We start from the raw sequence: 18,892 nt of genomic DNA, 5'->3' as shown, positions 1-18,892 counted from the left end.
GCCATGGTGCAACTTGTCCCAATAAAAATAAACAGTCGACAATAAATAAGAAGTATTTTGGGATCTGCCGTGCTTTTCCATGCTCTTCATCCCATTTAGGAATACAAACGAATGCATTTAAGATCAGTGAAGAGTCATACATGCTCTCCTCTGTTTGTGTTTCTGTGTGTTCAGCCATTTGATGATTTTCTCTGAGATTTCTGTCGAAATCTTCGGGGAGGGTTTCCTCGAATACAAACGCTTTTATCGGCGAAATTCCAGTCAATCCAAGGTGCAACATGCCAGAGGATTGAAACATCTGGGAAATGATGCCAAGAGAGGCTGTGTAGGGGTAGCAGGAATGTGGAGGAGAGGATGAACGCTGAACGCTGTGTGTATGTGTGTGTGTGTGTGTGTTCCTGGATGGTTGACGTCAGAGCTGCGTCTGTCCATGCTCTAGAGAGCAGGACATCCTGTGGAATTGTTCTCGGCATTGCCCGAAGAATGCAAAGCAGCCACCTCTCCCCTTCTCCCTCGTCTGGGTGAGACGGTGGGAGTGACATGCTGCCATAGAAATATTGGGGAGCAGTGGGGGAGAGCGGGGGAGGATCCCCATCAAAATGTGACAAGGACATCGAGTTCATCAAGTAACCTAAAAAGGAGAAAGGCAGAGATCAGTGAGGGATTCCTTTTCAGATTATGATTACTGTGACAACAATCTGAAGGATATCTCGTATTTCTACAGCCTGTATCTATGAAGCATGATAGAAACAAACTGAGATGACAATATTGAAACAGCCATGCAAAGGAAGAAGGACAAAAGAAAGGTGAAGATGCACAGATTGCTGTTTTTCTGCAGAGCTTTTCAGACACAATGAGACAAACATGTCTGCTTTTGAGGAGAGTGGAGTGGAGAGGAGTGAGTGTGGGGGTGGGGTGAGGAAGGAGAGGGAGGTAGGCGATACGGGAGTGGAGTGACGCAGGCTGGATAAAAGGTGGGGGGGTGTAGTGGGTGTAGTTATATTTAGCCACCGTTAGGAGACACACATTAGCTGCATTTCTCTGCCCTCCCCGGCTTCCTACGTCACTTTACTCCAAGCTCTCCACCGTGCATCATGTGACAGGTGCAGCCCGCGAGCCCGCTGTGTGGAGGACCAGCAGAGGTGGGACACGAATACTAAACAGCCGAGGATGAAAAGCACTGCAGAGCACAAAGAGAAGTGGCCGCCTGTGAACCCCTCCTCCCACACAGCAGCATCCACAGATGTGCGTGTGATGGACTGGTCAGGGTGTTTCCCTTCAGCCTGGTGCATGCTGGGAGAGCTTTCAGCAACCACAGAAAATGACTGAGAGTACTCTTTAAACCCTCTTTAAACATACTGAATTTGCTCTTCCTCTTAAAGCATATTCTATATTCCAAGTTGTGATGTTGAGCTTGACTTGGCTCCAGGACTTATTTGTAAATACAAATCCACAAGCTGTTCTTTTTACCAAACATTTGCAGGATTGCAGAATACATGGGATCTTACATTTTGTATTAATATTGTAGTTTTATGTCGTGCTTTGTAACTGCACAGTTTGTAATTAAAAGTCAATTCCATTTTTTTATGCAGCACAAAATCACATAATTGTGTCTGAGGGCTTTAAAATCTGCACCACATATGATCTTATGTCTATCTTTAGACCTTAACTGAGGGAAAAGTATTGTTTCTTAAGATGAAATAGAGAATAAAGGTCTGCTTATGCTAGTTTTCTCATCATATTGACAAAGTTCCCCTCAGAAAATAAGTGAAAAAACACGAATACATGGGGTTTCTTGCTTGTAATATGTAAAAAAAACAATCTGCCAGTGAAACCAAGTGAGAACTGTTTAAAACAGGTCCATTTATCTCACTATATCACCTAAAGTATTAAATGTAATGAAATATTTTGACTAGAAATTTGACAAATTTTGAGTTTTTGCAGTGAAAACTTAAAGTTTCACACTTAAAGGGCAACTGCACCTATTTTGCACATCAAAGTGTGTTTACAGGTCTTGGGGAGTACTACTGCATATGTGAAAAGAGTCGTATAAAGCCTTTTGTGGCTCCTGAAGGAGCTGCATTTAATCTGATAAATTGCCTCCAGTGATGTCACTCAGCAGCTAAACTGCATTGTGGGTACTGTAGGCACCATGTCTGAAAAAGAAAGAAGAACGTGTGTGATATAGGAGTGCAATGTAAATCCAGTGGACTGCTTTTCAAAACCTGGTGCCTACATTACCCACAATGCTTAATAACAACTTAACCAATGATCACTGGAGGCAATTTATCAGATTAAGGCTTTAATCTACTTTTTCACATTCACAATTGCGCTCTGCAAAGACCCTGTAAACACACTTTAATGTGTAAAATTGGTGGAGTTTCCCTTTATAGTCACACAAACACAGATCTGTGAGTGGTTGATGTTAAAATGTGACACCTGCACCTCCTTTTTTATGCCTTAAAAGTGTGTATCAGCTCTGTCATGATCACCACAGGAGGTATGATATAAGGTGGATCTCTTGTTGACGTAGACTGCGTGACATCATTGCGCAAAAATATTGTGGTTTATCTCTGGGAAGCCTTTATAATAACGTGACTAATCATTTACAACATAATTACATGACACTGCAGTCTGTCTCTGGACGTTTTGACATCCTGTACTAAACGTAGTGGGGCTGTGCAGATTGCATCAGTTATGAATGGCGAGCGAGCTACCAAACAGGGGGGTGGAGCCCCGAGAGGGAAACGCGCGCTCTGATTGGTCACCGCAGGGCTGACTGGGGTCGGAGCTCTCGCTCGATTGGCTGCGTGTCCCGGCGGGGGGGCGTGTCCTGTACTTTGCCGTGACGCGGTGCTGTACGCTCGGTGGAGTAGAGCTGCGACTGTCACGGTGGAAAAGAGAGTGAGCCGCTCTGTCATCCCAACTCCCAAGAAGCTTCAGCGCTGTTCACCGAGGAATGAGGAGCGAGAGCAACAAGTTCAGTTCAATCTGACGACCGCAATCTGATTTTTTTTAGTCGGACATTTCACAGTAAGTCAGCTGAATGGAGCAGCAGCAGCAGCAGCAGCAGCAGCAGCAGCAGCAGCACCGGGGCCTCTGTAGCTTCACCCCGGGCAGGTCTGCATGCTGCTGCGGGGAGGGAGTCTCCACCAGTCAGCCCACCATGCGTTTGTCCATCATCTCGACCACTGGCAGCCCGGTGGAGCTCACTGTCCCCCGGGGAGAGACCGTGGAGGGACTGAGGACACATGTCTCCCAAAAACTCAGACTGCAAACTGACAGGATCGTCCTCCTGTACAGAGACAGGTGAGTTTTTATTTGACATATATGTTCTTTTTTTTTTTTCAAACACATTAACAAGCAGCCTATTATGTAGTCAATGTATTCTGACTGTACAATGGATGTGTGGCAGGCAGCTGACTGCAGGGAGACTGTTGGACCTGGGTGTAGCAGATGGCAGCAAACTGACCCTGGTCCCTGTCATTGAAGCTGGTTTAGTTGTAAGTCAACTAATGCAGATCTTACAGTGGTTTTAAAAAAGAAAACACACACATTTAATCACTCTGACTTGATGTTAACAACTGTTTTGTTGTGTGTTTACTGTCACAGTGCTCCTCTGTCAGAGCTGAGAGAACTATGATGGACGTTTTGGAAAGTTTAACAGAAGTGCAGGTAAGAGTTTTATGTCTGATTCAGACTATATGCAAATACACACATCAGTGGGCTGCATTAATGAGATGAGGGGAAACATCCTGACATGTTTAAACTGTGCGCTGGTGTTTGTTTTCCACATATTTCCTGACGTAGGCCGACCCATGTCCTGTGGGATTTAAATGTTTGATTTTCCCAAGAAGAATAAAATAATTCTGGACCTATAACGAAAAGCGTCACCACCTTTGTTCTGATGAACAAAGTAGAAGAAATACGGATTTCACTGGAAAGTGACCTGCGTGTGATTAAGCTGTTATGGGGAAAACACATTCCCACATGCTCTTGTTTTGATGTCTGAAGTAAGACATGCAGGCACATGCAACAACACTGCGTCACGTCCTTGACAACGGAAATACACGCCATATCTGACAGTCGTACACACACACACTGCTGCGCTGTGACCCAGAGTTCATTTAAAGTTATAATCCTCAGGGTTTTCAGAACCACACTGGATTGGCCGAGTGTGTGTACACATACAAGGAATTTAACTCCAGATTTCATCAAGTTAAATGGGAATTATGTAAGACTTTTAATTGAAAATGTTCCCTAACCCTAAATTATAAATAGATTGTGAATAAATGGCAGCTTTGACATGATGTCCATGTATCTACTGAAGTTAGCGTGCTAACCAGCTAGCTTATCCCAGGACAAATCTCCTGTGCAAGTGGTGTAAACACTACAACCCCCCTGCCCCCAAGCGCTCAGTCTGGACCACCAACTGCACAGCTAACTGAGCTAACTGGCTAATGGCAGTTACAGTTAGCAGCAGTTAGCGGTTACTCTGGTAATATGCTGTTTCCTATTGGTTTGGAGTAAGGATTTGGGCTATACAGTAGCATGTGCAAAGGAAATAGGTGTATATACAGTATGTTAAAAACACAGATGGCCCATACCATGAAAACTACATTGATTTGGAACCAAAGAGTCCAAATCAACTACATGTTGTAAACAGTGCAAGTTGTGTAAAGAAGCAATGAAGTTAGTGCAAAGAAAGAAATAATAAATATCAGATATATATGCAAAAATAGGGTCGATGGAGTATTTCCATTTTAAACTTACATGTATATATATACACAAAGTACAGAGTGCAGGGTTTAAACTGATAGTTATGTACAGCTAGCAGGATATATGTTGTCAGTGACGTGTTGTGTGAAAAACTGCAATAGACGTTAGTGAATGTCATATCAGTGGATTTCATATCAAACCTCACTATCTATGTTCGGCACTTGTCTCTGTAGTAGCCATTCATTCACCAAATGTACTTTCTTTAATTACTCTATCTGTCTATATAGTAGTTTTAATAATTTCTGGCGGGGTACGCCATCCCAGTCGTACAATTTGCCTACGGAGGAATTGTTCATAGGACACAATGCACACATGTGATCCAGTTCATCCATGATGAATTTTATCTGCGTTAAAATAACGAGAGTTACAGATGCACCAGTTGCTCCAAACTGAGCTCACTGTTACCATGGTAACCACAGGTGTCCCCAAATTAACCAGGAATGACATCTTCAGTATTGTAAATGTATTTATTTTTGCTCCTGACAGATCAGTGACTTCCTTTCTGGGCGCTCACCTCTGACCATTAACCTTGGAGTCGGCGCCCATGTGATGTATGTTCAGCTCCAGCTGTCTGCACAGAACGTGGCGGAGCTGCAGCAGCACCAGGACTTCAGAGCTGGAAGCAGAACGTGCCTGCCCACTGCAGACAGGATGAGCCACCCTGACTCTTTTTCCCAAACCTCCACTACGGCCTCGGACTCTTCTGACTCTACATCCTCAATCCAATTGAGTGCTCAAACACCCAGAACTTCCTCTCACTCAACAGCTCCCACCTCTGCTCCTGCTGTGAGCTGCCATCCCCACTCATCTCCACATCAGTCCAGTCCTCCCCACTCCACACACACATCTTCTCACAGGATTTCAGCCCCAACTTTGCCTACTGGTTGTCCACATCCCAGCTCTCCGCTACAAGCAGCCACACCGGTCTGTTCAGCTGCTCCCACGGGCTCCATTCCTGGACCCCGGAGCCCAGCGGCAGCCTCAACCTTCAGAGAGGTTAGCCTTACATATTCTACTCTAAAGGTCAATCCAAATAACAATGTTTTCTTTCTGGTATTAAGTTTCACTGATTGATCACCACCACGTACTGGCATGCATTATTAAAATCACTTGCATAACAAGCCATTTTAGAGTTCAAAATCCCAGGTTTTAATCATTCCACTCGTGTTTATTCCACATAATTGATTGAGAAAGCAGGACAACATCTTTCTCCTTTTGTTTTACAGAGTGACGTTCGGGCCTCATCCACTGCAGAACCTTGCAAGCAACCAGGAGCAGTCATAGAAAGTTTTGTGAACCACTCTCCGGGCGTCTTCTCTGGGACTTTTTCTGGTAAGTGTGTGAGCAGCAGAGGCCTGAAGATAACACAACAACACAAATGGACTCAAACAGTTTAGGATTCTTAGTTAAGAAAATGTCCCCATTGTCCAAGGAGGTGTAACAATCATCCACTGTTCTCTCATTTTCCGCTGCTCTCTTCCTTCTCTTCCCATCAGGCACTCTGGCCCCTTGCAGTCAGACCGGCATCAGCCATCCTCGGAGCGGCATCACCATCATTCTCCAGATCCTCAACGACCTCCTCAGAGCTGCCTGCCACCACCAGGGGGCTCCACGCACCCTCTCTCAGCTCCACTGTCCTGCTTCAAACCCTGCAGTCAGCCAGCTGCTCACAGCAGAGGAGCAGAACAAAGCAAACAGCCAAACGCCGGTGACCCAGAGGACGGAGCACCTCGCTAAAACTCCAGGTGAGCTTCATCATTTTGACTTCCTGATTACTTTCTCTTTTGATTTTTTTTCTTAGTTTTTCTGGGGTTCCTTGTGTAGTTAGACCTTTTGAATTGTCATTTTAGATGCTTACTTGTATAAAAAAAAAAAGCATAATGTGTGCTCTGTGATGTCTCTTTACTAATTCTTGCCTAGAAACTCAGTGAACAGAGCCTTCCTCTCTCCTTATTTTACTCTCAACAAAAAAACTGAATTATTCACGACAGGACACACCAAACAATACATTTATTTCCGTGTAGCAGGTCTAACATGTTCTCTCTCCCCTCTCCTGTAGGTAAGGAGAGCCGACCCCTCCACTCATCCACACAGGAGAATCAAGCATTGCACAGTAAGCTGGAGCGCCTGCAGTTTTTGATGCACCAGAGGCGTCTTCGCAGGCGGACTCGCAAGAACTGGCACCTCTCGCAAACGTCTCACCCGTACCAGCATCGTCACCATCGTCCCTAGTCTGCTGGACGGAAAAAGATCCACCCACTGTGATAGAAGTGGTAGCCCTTTACTGAGCAAGGCCTGAAACTACGTATACTGGAGGCCAGAGCTGATCTCTGGCCTTGAGGAATAGGTGGAGCAAAGAGAAGAGTCAGATTTCTGTGGCCGTCACTGTATTCAACATGTTATTTCATGCAACACAATGGCTCTCATTGTTATGTAGCCCGTCACAAAAGGTTTCGATGTACATTTTCATGTTCTACATCTTGGTGTTCTGTACAAAGACTGTCTGTATGTATTTCAATGCCTTAACTGTACATGTCTTGAATGTAAAGTGTATGTTTTGTTCTGTGCAGGGGATGCTCCTCTAAAATGTTTTACTTATGCAATATTAAGATTGTAAACAGAAAGAAGGAAAAAAAAATATGCAAAGAATAAAAACCTACGACAAATGTGCCTCCTGTCAGAGTGATGTCTTTCTGTCATTCCTGATTATTCCTCATTCAGGGTCGGGCATGACATTGACGGAAAGAGCTGCAATGCTCCTGTGATAATTGGCACATCTGGCAGCTGAAAAGCAGTGATTTGAAGGACGAAGGTGCTCTCACAGCCTCCATTGCTCAGTCTGGAAAAAGAGAGCTGAAATAAAAGTTTCAAATCACCAACTCAACTCTTCATAATGTGCTGAATGATTCATGAGGTTTGATTTTGTCTCGGCTAGAAAATACTTGGTTCAGGGTCTCTGCAGCAGAGTTAGATGGTTCGATCATTCTAAGGTAAAGTTAAAGGTGATTTAAGTCTGTGCTGCTCTTACAACAAGACATTATGTTGTGTCTGTGACTGCTGTCAAATTGATTTTGGAGAAATACAAGACTGAAGCAAGTAGGTTATAATATTGTACAAAAACATGCAATAAATCGCAAAAGATAACAAGTTACAAAACATTTATATCACAAAACTTCTGCTTACAAACTTCTGCTTACAAAAGAAGCACAACAGGCAGAATAAACAACCTTTAATGTTTATATTGATCAATCAAGCATGAAACTGCAGGCCAATAAAGATGTTTACTCCTTCCCAAGTTTCATTTCAGTTTTGGAATGGGTTTGTTATTCCTATGACTGCACTGAAAACAACTTTTAGGCTATCTTGTTGTTTAAAGTACAACCAAGAAAGCAAAAGACTGTTGCTGAGTGTCGCTCTCTCTACTGGACTTCTTATCAAAGTCTAAAGTCTAAAGCACGTTCTATTAAAATAATTATTACATTGAAGTGTGATATCTTGAGTTGAAATTGAGACAAGGTGTGGATGCACAGTTGAGTAACTCATGTTTCAACTATTTATTGATGGATTCATATTTAATAAAGTAAATTCTATTTATTTTATTAATCGATTAATAAATTACATTTGTGAATTAATTTATCAATGCCTGTATTTATTGTACGACAAGTTAAATGCTTTATATACTATCATTAAGTCACAGGCACACATTTAGGGTACTAAAACATCCACGGAGGGACCCAAGGGCCACGGTGCAGTACCGAGCGGTGCGGTAGGTGGCGGTACGTCCCACAGTGAACCTGCAATGAACCGACGAAGAAGAGGCCGCCGCTCGCAGCATTGAAAGGAGGAGCGCGTCTTCGTTCCTTCTCATTCGCGCTGCAGCTCCGCTCCTCATCTGGTCGATACCTCCCGGAGGAAAAGGTAATTTTCTACTTTGCAGTTTTTTTTTGTGTGTAAATGCTTTTGACTATGCTTAATACTTGTGCAGGTTTGTTTGTAAGTCCTTGCTTAAAATGGCTGATATTCCCTCTTTTTTTTTAAACATATTTAGACATCCAACGTTACATTTTCAAAGATGTTTTCTAGCATAACGTTTTTTAATTTGATAGCCGTGTAACATGAAACCAACCGCGCCGAGATGCGGAGCCGGTGAACGAAACATCGTGTAAAACTCCTTTTTTAAAGTTTGTAGTGTTCTGATTTTTTTTTTTTTTTCTCACTCGGTCAATTATGTAATCCAGAAAAATAAGACATCTAGAGGCACACGAAGCTAACCGCTAAGTCGGTCGGCGAAACAAAAGTGCGGACCTGAAGCTCGGTGCTACAAAATGGCGCTGGGAGGAAAAAATGATGGCTAACGCTAGCTAATCCGCTATTCAAACCACGTTTATAGGCCTCGGGCCTAAAGCGACGCTCGGCCAACAAAGGCCGTCATGTTCACGGAAAGTATTTATTTTCATGATATTGTAGCGTGAGGAATAATTATGTTGATTTATTATTAACGGTAAAACTAGGAAAAAATACTTTTTGACGAATTGCGCAGATAATCGCAGCCTCCGCACATAACGGGACTGGTGACCTACTTTCCGCTCAGCGTGCACCCACGAGGAGTCGCCTTTTTTTATTTTTATTTTAAATGATTTCCGCATGCGTTTTCTGCATGTTTATATTCAACACGGCTGTGGTTTGTGTTTTTTTTTCTAGCTACACTAAAGATGTCGGACGAGGGTAAACTGTTTATCGGAGGACTGAGCTTCGAGACCAACGAGGAGTCTCTGGCTGCGGCCTTCGGCAAATACGGAACCATCGAAAAAGGTTTGGACCCTCGCGGTTTTTCATCTTTTTTATTTTTCTGTTTTTTTTAAATCCTCGCTGAGATGCACGACGCTGATTTTTTTTGTGAAAGTCGGCGTCTGATCGCGTGTTTTCCTGAAATGACCTTTCTTTCCCTCCATTAGTGGATGTGATCAGAGACAAAGAGACGGGGAGATCTCGCGGGTTCGGCTTCGTGAAATACGACAATGCAGAAGACGCTAAAGATGCCATGAACGCAATGAACGGCAAGGTAAATGAACAATGCATTGACTGCTTTTTATTCATTTTGATCTTTTTTGTGCTTTATGGTCGCATAAATATTTTAACATGGAAACCACGTGTCTGGGCTTAAGGGTCTGTATATTGTGGGGGGTTGTTAGTGGTAGAGATGAGTACATTTAAAGCCTTTTTTAATGTGAACTACTCAGAATTAGGGATGTTTGGATATAAATGCACATATGCATGGATATGCAATTATAGTACATTTTTGTAGACTAAAATATTTATATAATTAAATATTCCAATACCATTTTAATTACAAGTAGTGCATTTATAATGTGTTTTCCCCCCCTCCCCCAAATTCTAACAATCACTTTTGTGTTGCAGTCTCTAGATGGTCGGGCTATTCGTGTGGATGAGGCAGGAAAGGGTGGACGCTCCAGAGGAGGTTTCCAGTCAGGTGGACGTGGCGGCGGTGGAAGATTCAGTGGATCAAGGGGGCGAGGTGGGCGTGGTTATTCCAGAGGTGAAAACCAAGTGTCTGGGCTGAGAATTAGTTGGTTCTATGTATTCTTAATTCTTTCATTTCTTTCACTTGTCATGTCTCTACTATACTGCTATTCAAGGTGGTTACAACGGTGACAGGAGCTACAATGACAGGAGTTACGGCGATAGGGGCTTCGGAGGTGAGAGGAGCTTTGGTGGCGGCGGCGGATACAGGAGTGGAGGATATACCTCAGGAGGTGGTGGTGGCGGCGGTGGATACAGAGACAACAGGTAAGAAGTGTAATTAAGCCACACCTGAGACTTCTGTTGTGTTATGTTAAAAGATATAATTTATTAATACTAAATCTTACCTCTTTCAGGGGTCAGGGTGGATACAGTGAGCGCTCTGGATCCTACCGCGACGGATATGACGGCTATGGTAAGCATGAATGATTGCACTTATATTGTGTATGTAGACCTATGTTGGGGCTGTTAGTTTCAAATTTTAAACTGCCATCAAATTAACTTGCATCTAGACACCAACACTAAAATTAGTTTGTTATAAATTGCACACTATTTTAAAAAATAATAAATAGATGCTGAAAAAACTTTTTGTTGGCTATGGTAGAATTATACGCACCTAATCCCACCAGGCGTTAACACATTGAATTTAATTAAGACCATTTCACAGCCCCAACATATGAGAACTTGAATCATGTATGCCCCTCAGTTTTGTACCTGAGCCCTAGTTGATGCCTCTCTGTACACGGTTGCCAAATTTTGCTAGCCCCGCTGCCCCACTCTGATAAAGAGGCTGGCAAACACTGAAATGCTGACTGTTATTCTGATATTATCTAAGCTGATGGAGCCCCTTATGCCAAAACTGAGGGAGGGTTTTTGGACTGTCTGGTGGGTTGAGGGGATGTTGTGAAACTCCAGTGTTGGAACTTTCAGTGTCTTTACCTGTGTGCCCACTTCTTATCCTCAGCTGCACACGAGTAAACATCTCCCTGATTCAAGATCATCACTTGGCTGGCTGTATTTCAAAGATGCGCTCCTCAAGAAAAATGTCCACGTGTTATTGCTGACCTTAGTTTTGTAGTTCTGTTGTAGTAGCTCAAGCATCTTAAAAAAAAAATGTAGCCATGAGTTTTGGTCATTCCTTAACAAACCATGTTACAAATTACAGTTCAAGACTCTTGCCTTGCTCAATTGGGCATCTTGATTCCTCAAAGATCGTTTGTTAACTAAAGGCATCTGTATAATCTGATTATTACTTAAGTCCCAATCTGGGGATCAAACAACGGCTCTCCACATGGCTTTTCGTTGAACGGCCACTACCATCGCTGTAGACTTTTTGTCCAGCACGTTAAAGTGTTTCCTGATTTTTGATTCCTTTTTTTTTGTTTTAGTTTTTGTTTATTTTTATACTGATATCCGATGGGGCTTGTTTTTTGTTTTTTCCTTATTTCCCCTTCAGTCTTCGACTGACCTACCTCTTGCCAGGTTTTAAACTGAGTGAGGAAAGGGAGCTTATTAATAGGCTTTTGGGGATTTGTGCTAAATTCCTTTTTACTATTAAAAACTTAGTTTAGCTGAGGCTCCTGTGTGTTCAATTTCCCAAAAGAGTGAATTCCTTTCAGACTGGTGAACTACACCTCCGAAGTGGCCGGCTGTTCATGAAGTCTGTCCAAGGTATCTGCTGTGCTCTGCTCAACATCTGCATTTTAAATGTGCTGTAAAATGGACTAATCTTGTTTAAGTGATCGAAAAAATGTAACTTCGTTTCCCCAAAGTAAAATCTCAACCGGGAACAGTTTTGTACTTTATGTTCTTTGTATGATCAACATTTTTTTTTCTTTGTCAGTTTGGCTTCATGGAGCCTATTAAACAGACTGTGGAAAATAATCTTGATTCTTTTGCCTTTCAAAACTAACGCATGGGGAAGTTTAATGCTGCGTGTGAACCAAGTCACTTGCTCGAAGCACTGAAATTACACATGGATTTCTTAGGAGGACAATTATAAATTGGCGGTTTAGTTGGTTCACTAGATAGATGATAGTGGGGATAAGCAGTAATTGGGTTTTAAAAGTCCACTTGATTTGACAAGCTGCCTGTCTGGTTTCTTAAAGAATTCAAAACTAAAGATGGTTTTCGGCCCAGTGACTCCTGTTCAGGTCTCAAAACCATCGATTGTCCAAATGTGTTAACAGTCAAGTTTTTGTAGTGAATTGAGATCAAACCTAGTGAGGTCTGAACAATAAGCCCCTAAAAGTGGCGCATGGAAATGCTGGGAAAACATCAGCTGGTGTCTGGTCATGTTAATGCTTCATTACGTTCAAGAGGTCAGCTACTTCAAAAACCTACAAGTCCTTGGAGAGTGAAGTGTTGCGCCTACCAACAAGTGCTCATCAGAGATGAAAGCTGCTCTCTTGCCTAGGTCATATGTGGAGAAAGTAGGCCAATGCACGTGAGGTAAAAATCTCCTTTTGCTTTGCTCACATCCTTCAAACTCAGTTCTCATTGTTTCCATGAATACCTTCAAGTTAGCCGTGTTTAGTCCTCTGCTTCAGATGTCGCCTACAACATGCCATGGCCCCTTCCCCGATTCTGATTCATAGAGAAGTCCATTGAGAAATTGTTTCTATGACGCTCCTCTGGATTGTAGTGTTCCACCTGAGTCCACCAAAAACAGAAGCGTTGGCCTCTAAGTCGTGGGTAGTATTGTGTCCACTTCTGTTCACTGCACTAGTCCTAAAATTTGCTCCCATAATATCCCACAGCAGTCCTAATTGATGTTCAAGGTGTTTAGACTGTATTCAGTTTGTCTTTGTATCCTTAAATATGAATAAGCGGTGAGTTTCAGACTCATGAATAGGGTTGCATGCATTTGTATTGTGATTTATGTCAAATATTAGTTGCCAGGCTTAATCCATCTCTTAATCCTTCTCTTTAGATTGAACTGTCAGAGGCCTGACTGGATCTCCTCATGGCTAAAGTTTGTGGCGTCATATGGCAGTGATTGATGCAGATGCATAATCAGGTAAGATTTAGTTTTTACTTCTCTAATGCAGTCTTACCTTTTTTGTTTTGTTAGTTAAAATTTGTCTTGCTGACTCCAATCTTTGTGCTCCATTTCAGGTCCAAGTGCTGTAGCAGTGGTGAGGCTGTAAGCGGTGGCTACACTAGAAGTTGAAGGCCTTTCTGAATGTCAAACGTTGGCTTGTGTGAGAGGCAGGGCTGCTTTTCAAAGTCCTTGATATCCAGACCTGTGCCCCATAGTGACTGAACATTTTTTTTTAAAAGTCACTATCATGTCTGAAAGCATTATTCTGCTGTTTGACCTTTTGTGAATCACAATTTCAAAAATAAAATTGTGGGTAAGTGACAACTACAAAATGTTCACTGTTTTCTTTTTTATAGATGCCTTAATATCATTAAGCTCATGTATATATTAATACTGGCTTTTTCCCAGACTTAGGGGTGTAGATGTTGAAAAGCCTTCACTGGATTTGGTAGACAATGGTTCTGAACATGCAAGAACTCTTAAGGATACCTTGCAACATTTATTTTAAATAGTTGTCGCAGAATGTTTACCGTAAGCTAATTTGTAACAAGTCGACAAAATCCATACAAAGAACCACAAATTAATGAGCTCTGAGGGACGGACATGAAAAACTCATGACTTAAAGTACTTTGAGTACAGCTAAAAGTTATGAATTCTGGATGAGTTTGCAGGGAATGACCCACTTCCATTGAATAGAGTTAGTCTCAGCACACCAACAGAAATCATGCTGTGTAAAACAGTCTGTGGTGCCTTGGCTGAAACAAATATTCGTTTGTTCAATCTGGTCTACCAAAAAGAAAAGCTTCAATTTTAAAATGTAAGCTATGGTTGAAAGTGATGTCTACTTTATGTACCTCTGGGTTGTATGAATAATTCAATCACAAGAGGAGTTGCATTTCTGCCCACTGCAGTGGAAATCATGCATCAGTGGTTTTAAAAAGCGATTCGGGAATAATGGTAAAATCCTTTCAATTCTATGTGCTTTTTACTCTGCACTTAGCCCTCAGGCTGACACAGCTTTCACACTTGCACAATCCTGGCTGTTTCAAAGTGGGCTAACACTGACTTATGGCCAGGGCTTGCTGCCTGCTCCAGAGCAGGTTTATCCCCTGAATAATCTAATAAGGGGATTAAGTAGACAGACTAGTTATGTTTCCTTGAAAAATTTACTTGTGGCTGATGGAAGTGCAGTGTAAATTTTATAGCCCTAGGTTGAGTTTACCTTTGGTGGACAAGTGTTGGGTGTGACAAGTGGCTAAGTATGGCCCTGGGCTAAGAATATGCAGTGTGAAAAGCCCTTTAGGAAACCAGACAGGCAAAAACCTTTTTTTTTTCCTCCAAATATAACGATGTTAGAAAAATTTGAATCCAGAATATTCGTCTTTGTCCATCTTTTTATGACCAACAATACATCTGTTCACTCCAGTGAACATTATATGCTGAAGGTTATATTCTGCTCATTGGGCAGAATGAACAGTAGATTTTTTTTAGCTGTCTAAGAGATAAAGATACCACCTCTCAGTGGACACCGTGCATTAAAGGGTTAATAACAATGCACCGCCCTTCACTAGATGCCAATGTGTACCAAAAAAGAAAGTCAAGAACATAACTCCATGAAGTGAAGTCAGAAGTACAACATTTCCCTCTTAAATGAAGTTGAGCAGAAGGATAATATAAAATGTTGGACAACTAAATTAAAACTTTATTAACCAAGTAAATTTCTGTCGATCCACATTGAAACAATGACACCAGATAATCCAGAATGAGGTACAGGCAAAAAAAACTTTAATATTGAACATTTACAAGCTGAATTGAGCGAGGGCTCAGGTCCACGTGGTTCTGGCTGTGGAAGGTGGTTTGTTCCGTTGGTGTTTACACGTACCACAAGAAGCCGAAACGCTTCTGTAAAAGCTCCTTACGGGGCCGGAGATTGAGCAGCTCCTCTGACATAGGGGAGATCCAGCGGTCTGTGTGGAACATGCTCTCACCGACCTGCACAAGTGTTGAAGAAACAGTTTATTTAATACAGACACACTGATAAAAGTTATTGACTATTACTCTTTTTGCCCTCTCAAAAAATGTAATAAAAATATAAACTAATTTAAAGTGTGGCAGCTAGAATCATGTATTGTTTCGATTTAAACAAAATAGTATCTTTACTAGTGGTCCTCTCAAATATATTACTTTTATAACAATTAATTACTCAATTACAATTTAATTAGCACTTTTACTGTACAAATGGGCTAAAATCAGAGCAGGTACATGATGTTAACCTCTCATATGTTACAGTCTTTTCTTTACCTTCCAGCCAGGAACGTCCTTCATGATAATCGCCTCCTCCTCTAGATTTTCCCTCAGCATTCGTAAGATCCTGAGGGGAAATTCATCTCTTACATTAAGAGCTAGCCGGACAGAGTAACAGTCAGATTAAAAAAAAATCAAACGTGTTCGTCTGTTTGGTTTTTGTTTCTTTTTTCATACCTTCTGTCTTGCTCCGCCTGCAGCAGAGGCATCAGGGCTATCCGGGCCTCCATATCCTCAATCAGCAGGCGCCTGCGACGTACAAACACACGTTACCACCAGCTCCAGCCTGATTGTAAAATATTAATTCAGACTTGAACTGTCATTAACATTTAAACTCAAAGCAATGGAAGATCCAGCCTACCTTCTCTCTCTGTTCCACTTGAAAAGCCTCCAGTAGCCAAAGATCATGATGCCAATGCCTATACCGAACATGCTATATCCTGTTGATCAGAGAATTGATTGGTGAGAGTTTATATGAGTTATTGAGTTACAACCCGACCACATCATCAGCTCAGTTTTAATTTGAACCTATACACCTTACCCTCATTTTTTATATAACCAGTGTGCATTTGTTGAAGTAAGCAACAAAGGTAATGAAAGGAAAAAAGAATAAGTTCTTGAACTTACTAAGTTACAAAATAGAATAAATGAATACATAGTAACCTGTCTATGAGATAATTCATGGCAGCTGTGTCTTTATGAACTGTGGCCTACATACTGAGGCACCCAGATACTGGAAACTGTTCAAACTGGTTTGACATGAATATATAGCAAATGGAATCTGTACATCTGAGCGACACACCCTTCGCAAAAATTACCACTGCCAGTGAGAACCTGTTGGGTCTTTAGGGTGCCAAGTTTTATTAAACTACACTAGTAATGCACAACAACAGCTATGGTTACAGGCTTTTATAGATGAGGATTTGCCGCTTGTTTTTTGTTGCCTCATGCAACAGACTCGTCACCATACACACACAGGAATGCGCTTCGTTCATTATGAGAAACCCACACCGAATGTTATTTTAGCCATGTTGACATAATCAGATTTTTTAAATAACACACACGCACACACACCAGTTCTGGTCTTTGGGTCCACCTGGTGGTTAAAAGACAACACTGTCGCCAGACCTTCACTTTGCTCTACTTGATTTTTCACTCAGGGGGTATGGAAGTATATTGATGACAAAACTCCAAACCAATCTGAACGCTAATCAAACAAGTCAACTTTTTGAGAACAGGCGTGCATGACTTCATAAGAGCAGAATTAGATTTTTGTGGAAGAAAGGACAAAGTGAGCATATCAGATTGATTCAGCCAGCAGAAGGGATTCTCACGCTTGTTATGATCAAAGTCCTGCCGCAAACTCAAGCTGTTCAGTGCGACACAGAGGCGCTTGAAAAGACATGACCTTGTTGTTGGGAAGCGTTCAGAATTTGTTTGAGCTCTCTCAAATCTACGGGTAGGACAAAATAGCGATACAGCAAAATTATGGTATTGCTTACTTTTGCGGTATGATTGTCGATGTACTGGCACCAAATATCGATATTTTTATCAAAACAAGGCGCTCTAAACAGATTCACCAAACAATTTAACTCACCAGTCAGTACTTTATTACTCCTCAACCATTCTTTCTTGTAGTTTAGCCTTTTGTCAGTTTATGGCTATTTCACATGAAGAATGATGGAAGACGAGTTGCAGTCATGTGACAAAGAGGCACAAAGCTTAGACTCTATGCACTTTTAAAACATTGTTTCATCTCAGTTCATGTCACTTTTTGTGAAACTGACACCTAAATGCAGTGAATAAATACATAATTCCTAAACTTTTGCCTTGTATGGGTATTTTGTATTCGTTAGACAGATATTATATCTAATTAGATGACTGTCTTGTGATGTATCAATCATTTGCTCTGTCATAACACTCCCAAAAGTGAACATCAGCAGACTTGACAATTACAAGCGTGAGAATCACGATTACTGGCTCTCATGTAGTTACACATTTGCTTTGCATGCTAGAATAATCTGTTACACCGTTGCTCCCTCCCTTGTGGACAAATACAATCATGCTCTTTCAAATCAGTTTCAGTGCACTTTTAAATGTTGACTTGCAGACTGAGGAGCACTCAGATGTGTTGTGTGGCAGGCAACGCACATAATCTGACTGATATAAAACAATCAGGCAAATTCAAGCACTTAACTTTAAGTATTTTCAAGTAGCATTTGAAGGCTTTGCAGCACCATGCAGCTGTGGTAAATTACATATTTAGACGCAGTGCTTGTTTTCAAAATGATTTAAATCAGACGTGTTTTTGGCTATAAACAACCAAAATGATGTGTCGTTATATCATCCTACAGCAGGATGACATATACATACCTGCATACTACAAGCTGACCCAATGTGAAGCTATTTACCTTGAAAGTAATGAAGGTACCATTTCAAGCAGTTTCAACCACTTCACCCAAAATCCAATCCTCGAAGAAACCACACCAAAATGTGAGGGTTTTCAAGGATTTTCAGAATCGACACTGTATATTTGACTGACTGCGGTGAGCTGCCAGTGTTAGCACGTTAGCTATCAGCTCTGTCAACAAGAACTTGCACACAAATGTTTAGACAATTGACACTTTTCTCGTGTGACTCTTATTGAACACATAGTTATCGTTCCTCTATACGACATAGGCCACACATTAACGTGCCACCGAAAACTCCCGACGTTTTCATTTCAGCACATTTAGCTTCTGTGTGTGTCCCACTGACGGTCACCCGTTAGCATTAGCTAGCCGCCGTTTAGTGAGAGGAAACTGTCACATTAGCTACGCGTGTTTATTAACTTGTTGTGCGGATTTCGGTAGCTGAGTATGTGATGTAAGTACCGGAGAGTCCTCGTTTCGGTAGATTTCTCTTATAGTCAAACGAAGCGTAGCCTCCCGGAGGAGGCATGTCCTGCTTCACCTTGGACCCCGCCATCTTCCTCCAGCCGTCCGCCACAATACGCCGTGACGTCACTGCAGTCACGCTTCCTCGGTGGTGCGGAAATAAGCTTCCGGTGGGATCTACCGCCCCCCAGTGTCCGGATGAGAGCTTCGACTTTTTAAAATGTTAAAGGAGCATTGTGTCGTTTTTTATTTTAATATTTACGATATTAATGAGTTGATAATACAAACTCAGGGATATTTATATTTTCCATAACTGAATAAACAAGCTGCTCTCAGAGGAAAATAAGGT

The 18,892-nt window shown here is 41.8% G+C and overlaps 3 protein-coding genes across 5 annotated transcripts; 2 read left to right on the top strand and 1 right to left on the bottom strand.

Moving 5' to 3' along the window:
• Positions 1-2,900: 2,900 nt before the first annotated feature.
• Positions 2,901-7,449, top strand: LOC141016955 (midnolin-A-like). Its single transcript, XM_073491560.1, has 7 exons — positions 2,901-3,309; positions 3,416-3,503; positions 3,613-3,675; positions 5,266-5,775; positions 6,006-6,111; positions 6,276-6,524; positions 6,839-7,449. Exons 1-7 carry the CDS (start codon positions 3,047-3,049, stop codon positions 7,009-7,011), a joined length of 1,452 nt encoding a protein of 483 aa, XP_073347661.1. The 5' UTR covers positions 2,901-3,046; the 3' UTR covers positions 7,012-7,449.
• A 1,157-nt stretch (positions 7,450-8,606) lies between these two features.
• Positions 8,607-13,695, top strand: cirbpa (cold inducible RNA binding protein a). Of its 3 annotated transcripts, XR_012180600.1 has the most exons (8): positions 8,614-8,697; positions 9,481-9,591; positions 9,735-9,841; positions 10,198-10,315; positions 10,437-10,587; positions 10,677-10,735; positions 13,253-13,339; positions 13,438-13,695. XR_012180600.1 is itself a non-coding variant. In XM_073490623.1 (7 exons), exons 2-7 carry the CDS (start codon positions 9,492-9,494, stop codon positions 11,296-11,298), a joined length of 549 nt encoding a protein of 182 aa, XP_073346724.1. In that variant the 5' UTR covers positions 8,607-8,697; positions 9,481-9,491; the 3' UTR covers positions 11,299-12,204. The 3 variants fall into 3 exon arrangements, 2 of the variants coding, with proteins under 2 accessions (XP_073346724.1, XP_073346723.1); XM_073490623.1 differs by lacking the exons at positions 13,253-13,339; positions 13,438-13,695 and adding an exon at positions 11,285-12,204 and having other exon boundaries at positions 8,607-8,697; XM_073490622.1 differs by lacking the exons at positions 13,253-13,339; positions 13,438-13,695 and adding an exon at positions 11,940-12,204.
• Positions 13,696-15,126: 1,431 nt separating this feature from the next.
• On the bottom strand, positions 15,127-18,669 carry ndufa13 (NADH:ubiquinone oxidoreductase subunit A13). The gene is made up of 5 exons (XM_073492057.1): positions 18,541-18,669; positions 16,029-16,107; positions 15,845-15,916; positions 15,665-15,734; positions 15,127-15,355 (listed from the first exon to the last, which is right to left on the bottom strand). Exons 1-5 carry the CDS (start codon positions 18,632-18,634, stop codon positions 15,236-15,238), a joined length of 435 nt encoding a protein of 144 aa, XP_073348158.1. The 5' UTR covers positions 18,635-18,669; the 3' UTR covers positions 15,127-15,235.
• Between the last annotated feature and the right edge of the window lie 223 nt (positions 18,670-18,892).

Source organism: Pagrus major, chromosome 21 (assembly GCF_040436345.1).
Source record: "Pagrus major chromosome 21, Pma_NU_1.0".
In the NCBI taxonomy this organism is placed as follows: domain Eukaryota; kingdom Metazoa; phylum Chordata; class Actinopteri; order Spariformes; family Sparidae; genus Pagrus; species Pagrus major.
This window is presented reverse-complemented; position numbering and strand designations above follow the sequence as displayed.

What these genes read in the sequence shown, in the direction of transcription:
- LOC141016955 (XM_073491560.1), top strand. Translation starts at nt 3,047, where the DNA reads ATGGAGCAGCAGCAGCAGCAGCAGCAGCAGCAGCAGCAGCAGCACCGG. An exon ending in TCATTGAAGCTGGTTTAGTT is followed by an intron (nt 3,504 to 3,612) that starts GTAAGTCAACTA and finishes TTACTGTCACAG; the next exon opens with TGCTCCTCTGTCAGAGCTGA. An exon ending in CTTCTCTGGGACTTTTTCTG is followed by an intron (nt 6,112 to 6,275) that starts GTAAGTGTGTGA and finishes TCTTCCCATCAG; the next exon opens with GCACTCTGGCCCCTTGCAGT.
- cirbpa (XM_073490623.1), top strand. Translation starts at nt 9,492, where the DNA reads ATGTCGGACGAGGGTAAACTGTTTATCGGAGGACTGAGCTTCGAGACC. An exon ending in TGAACGCAATGAACGGCAAG is followed by an intron (nt 9,842 to 10,197) that starts GTAAATGAACAA and finishes TTTGTGTTGCAG; the next exon opens with TCTCTAGATGGTCGGGCTAT. An exon ending in GGTGGATACAGAGACAACAG is followed by an intron (nt 10,588 to 10,676) that starts GTAAGAAGTGTA and finishes TACCTCTTTCAG; the next exon opens with GGGTCAGGGTGGATACAGTG.
- ndufa13 (XM_073492057.1), bottom strand. Translation starts at nt 18,634, where the DNA reads ATGGCGGGGTCCAAGGTGAAGCAGGACATGCCTCCTCCGGGAGGCTAC. An exon ending in ACCGAAACGAGGACTCTCCG is followed by an intron (nt 16,108 to 18,540) that starts GTACTTACATCA and finishes TCTGATCAACAG; the next exon opens with GATATAGCATGTTCGGTATA. An exon ending in CAGGCGGAGCAAGACAGAAG is followed by an intron (nt 15,735 to 15,844) that starts GTATGAAAAAAG and finishes ATTTCCCCTCAG; the next exon opens with GATCTTACGAATGCTGAGGG.